Source organism: Colossoma macropomum, unplaced genomic scaffold (genome assembly GCF_904425465.1).
Source record: "Colossoma macropomum unplaced genomic scaffold, Colossoma_macropomum, whole genome shotgun sequence".
Taxonomy (NCBI): domain Eukaryota; kingdom Metazoa; phylum Chordata; class Actinopteri; order Characiformes; family Serrasalmidae; genus Colossoma; species Colossoma macropomum.
This window is the reverse complement of record NW_023494795.1, coordinates 21,445,091-21,449,027: the sequence shown is the minus strand read 5'-3', so window position 1 is coordinate 21,449,027 and position 3,937 is coordinate 21,445,091. Positions and strand designations below refer to the sequence as shown.

Genomic DNA, 3,937 nt, shown 5'->3' with positions numbered 1-3,937 from the left:
GCGGAGGAGAGACACGCAGATGTGAACGCGCGGAGGAGCCGGTGAGCAGCTTTCCCGCGCTTTTACTCTGTATGATCTTTAGAGGGTGATACATTACTGACCATAGCGCTCTCTCTCTTTTTCTCTCTCTCTCTCTCCCTCTCTCTCGCTAACAGGAGGTAATCCCCTCCATGTGAGGAGGCGGCCCGGCTTGCGGAGGCGTGTTGTTTTTCTTTTTTCTTTTACTTTCCTCCCTCGCCCTCATCCCCTCCACCCTCCACCCCCCCTCCTCATTCAAATCCTTTACTGGTCCTATATAAAGCGGGACTCCGGGCGCAGGAGCAGGAGGACAGGAGGAGGAGGAGGAGGAGGAGGAAGAAGAAGAAGAAGAGGAGGCTGCGCAGCCTGAAAACCCCCCGAGATGGAGAGAGTAGGCGAGAGGCGCGCGTGCGCGGCGGGCACGGCGAGCGCGGCGAGCGGCCGCAGGATGATGCAGGACGTGCAGGAGCTGGCGCGCGCGCACGCGGCCAAGGCTCTGCGGAGCGCGGCGGTGTGCGTGCTGCTGCTACCGCGCTTTTTGCTCGCCGCGCTGCTCCTGTGGCTCCTCGACTTCCTATGCATCCGACGGAAGGTGCTCGCGAGGATGCGGGAGCGCGAGGGCGCGGACGGTGACAGCGCGGACGACCCGGCCGTGCGCGTGTCCGACTCGAACCGGATGTTCACGCTGGCGTCGCTGCGCGCCGTGTGGCACGGCCACAAGCTGGACTTCTTCAAGACGGCGCGCGTGGGCGCCGCGGCTCCCAACAGCGAGGTGGTGCCGCTCGTCGAGCACAAGAGGGCGCGCATCCTGGACTACGCGCGCGGCCGCCGGCCGCTCATCCTCAACTTCGGCAGCTGCTCGTGACCGCCGTTCATGCGGCGCTTGGCGGCTTTCCGCCGCCTCGCCGACCAGTACGCGGACATCGCCGACTCGCTGCTCGTGTACATCGAGGAGGCGCACCCGTCGGACGGCTGGGCGAGCTCGGACGCGCCCTTCCAGATCCCGCGCCACCGCTGCCTGGAGGACCGGCTGCGCGCGGCGCAGTTCATGAACGCCACGGTGCCCGGCAGCATGATGGTGGTGGACACGATGGAGAACGCGGCGAACGCGGCGTACGGCGCCTACTTCGAGCGCCTCTACATCGTCAAGGACGAGGTGGTGGTGTACCAGGGCGGCAGGGGACCCGAGGGCTATCGGATATCCGAACTGAGATGCTGGCTCGAGCGCTACCGCAGCGAGCTCGAGGGCTCCAGGGCCGTGGTGGTGCACGTGTAGGACATGAAACAAAACAAAACAAACAAGAGAAGGAAACGGTGCACGAGGAGCGCGTGAACGGAAGGAGTGGTGATGGTGGTGGTGTTTCTGTTGTTATTTGTTATTGTTGTTGTTATTGTTGTTGTTGTCATCAGCGGTGCGAACGCATCATCCTCAGAGACTGACGACTAAGCTCAGACTAAAAAAAACTAATGGAATCCACTCTTATGTTTGTTCATGTTGATTATCTCCTTGTTGTGGAGCGGTTTATTTTTGTATGGTCTGTACTGTGTGTGTGTGCGTGTGTGTGTGTGTGTGTGTGTGTAAATAGAGAGACTGTGTGTGTGTGTGTACGTGAATGATGAGAATGTGTGTGTGTGTGTGTGTGTGTGTGTACGTGAATGATGAGAATGTGTGTGTGTGTGTGTGTACGTGAATGATGAGAATGTGTGTGTGTGTGTGTGTGTGTGTGTGTGTGTGTGTGCACGTGAATGATGAGAATGTGTGTGTGTGTGTGTGTAAATGGAGAGACTGTGTGTAAATGGGGAGACTGTTTGCTGTGTGTGTGTGTAAATGGGGAGACAGTGTGTGTGCGTGGCCATTAGGCTGTTTTATTGTACTCTGGTGTTGTTGTGAAGTTCGGTTTTTAAAAGGATTTGAGCCAGAAAACCGGTACTGATGTATTTTGACGCTAGAGTACTTGCAGACAGAAGAATGGCCTTTAATACTAAATTGCCAAACATTGTTTCGTAAATTGTGTATATTTTATTGAGCAAATATTTTTTAAATAAATAATAGAACACCTACTTATTACCTTATTATTATTATTATTATTATGTGTGCATGTTTTAGTGTATTTGAGTGTTCTGTATGCAGGCAATCAAATGCTATAAGCTTTGCAGTGGGGCTTTTCTTTTCTTGCTTCATATCTTTCCACTGAGGTCCACTTATAACATTTATGTGGTTTTATGAACCAAAAGCAGTTATCATTCATTTTTACCTGGCCATTTTTCAACCTCTCCTTTTTAAGCGTAGCTCTAAAATTAAACAAGCTGTGCCTTTATGACTGATATAGGCAAACGGCATTTGTTCTGATTGGCTGCCATGTATTATACCACATTCCAAAAGTAACTTCAGTGTGACATCACAAACACTATGAATTCAAAACGGGCTGTTTTTGGCAGCTTGTTTTACATATATGGGATGTACAGACTAATGAGTGATTGTGAAACTTCAACAATGCTCACATACTACACCAAACTCTTTTATTTATAAAAACGGAAAAAGTCAGTTTTTCATAATATGGGCCCTTTAAGATTCTTAATCAGCAAATGTTTGAAGGCTTGAAATTAATTGATGCAGCAATTTAGAGATTAATAATTACATGCTTCAGGCCTGAGAGTACGCTCTTTCTATCTTTTATTCTGCATAACACACACACAAGAAACTAGGCTAATATAAATAAGAATGAGAGTGCCACTTTTGCTAATTTACTCAAGATCCACAGGTTCAAGGGAAGTTTTAAATGCCACTAATTAACCCACCCACATTTAGTTGGATTACTGTAGTAATAATAAGGGTACATTTGGTTATCTCAGTGTTTCAGTTTGGCCGAAAGTAGCGGCTCACGATGCTCGGGTGATCTATCCACATGACTGTTTCTGTCTGGGCTTTTTTTTCCCTTTTGCAGCCTATGAAATTCAGACAGCAAACTTGCGTCATCCTCAAGGTTTCTATGCTGATTACTTTTAAGGGATTTGTACAACCAGCATTACAAGGGTGAATCACTTCAGCTTATAAATACTGAGACGCAGGCGGGTGGCTTCTTTGTAGAAACGGTAGGAACTGTCGCTACTTGGGAGGTTTTCTCGCAAGCAAGTTTTGTAGAATTACTGAGCGCTGCGGTTTTGAGGGCACTGTTAGGTAAGGTTTGATGTGGTACACATTTAACTTCACATGACTGTAAATGCTGATTTTGTAACACGCAAGCCTCCTAATCCTGCGCTTTACCTGTATAAACACGATAGCACAGCAGATCCCTTGGTACCTCTGCTACGATAGTCGTATTGCTTTCAAGATGAACGTGACCCGTCCAGTATCTAGGCAGATTAAAGCACAAATGAATGTTTTGGATAAGGACTGTTCATGCTGATTTCCTACCACTGAGTGTTTTTACGGGGTGACTTGTAATTATTGGGCCTTGGACACAAAGCAGTGCCCTTTGAATGAGAAGCCGAGTACACACACATGAACCCACACACACTCTCTCTCTCTCTCCTCTCTCGCTCTCTCGCCCTCTCTCTGAGCATCGAGCAGCAGGCAATGTGATTGGGTCCCACGTGGCAGCCGTCCGCGCTGCTTGATTTAATGTATTCAGTCCTGGGTGAGTAGCCCTTTAATCTGTGCGCAGTGTTAGCAGTGTGTGTTCCTCTCAGCTTCTGTCATGGAGCAGTGTGATCAGCCGGCCTGCTCGCTGTGAAGATGCTGCAGCGTTCAGGCTGAAGCCGCCCTCAGATACAGGGAGGGGCTGGTCACTCACCTATTAGGCTTGTCACTGTCCACTCCCTCCAGACACCTTTCCCCAATTCACCAAACAGTGCTGCGTGATGGATTTACCAAACATATGCAGCGACAGGCCCAGTCAGGCATTCACCTTAAGGATTT

At 49.7% G+C, this 3,937-nt stretch overlaps 1 protein-coding gene across 1 annotated transcript; it reads left to right on the top strand.

Moving 5' to 3' along the window:
• Positions 1-216: 216 nt before the first annotated feature.
• dio3b (iodothyronine deiodinase 3b) lies at positions 217-2,079 on the top strand. The gene has a single exon (XM_036581827.1). The coding sequence runs from the start codon at positions 401-403 to the stop codon at positions 1,292-1,294; it is 894 nt and encodes a 297-aa protein (XP_036437720.1). The 5' UTR covers positions 217-400; the 3' UTR covers positions 1,295-2,079.
• The last annotated feature ends 1,858 nt before the right edge of the window (positions 2,080-3,937 follow it).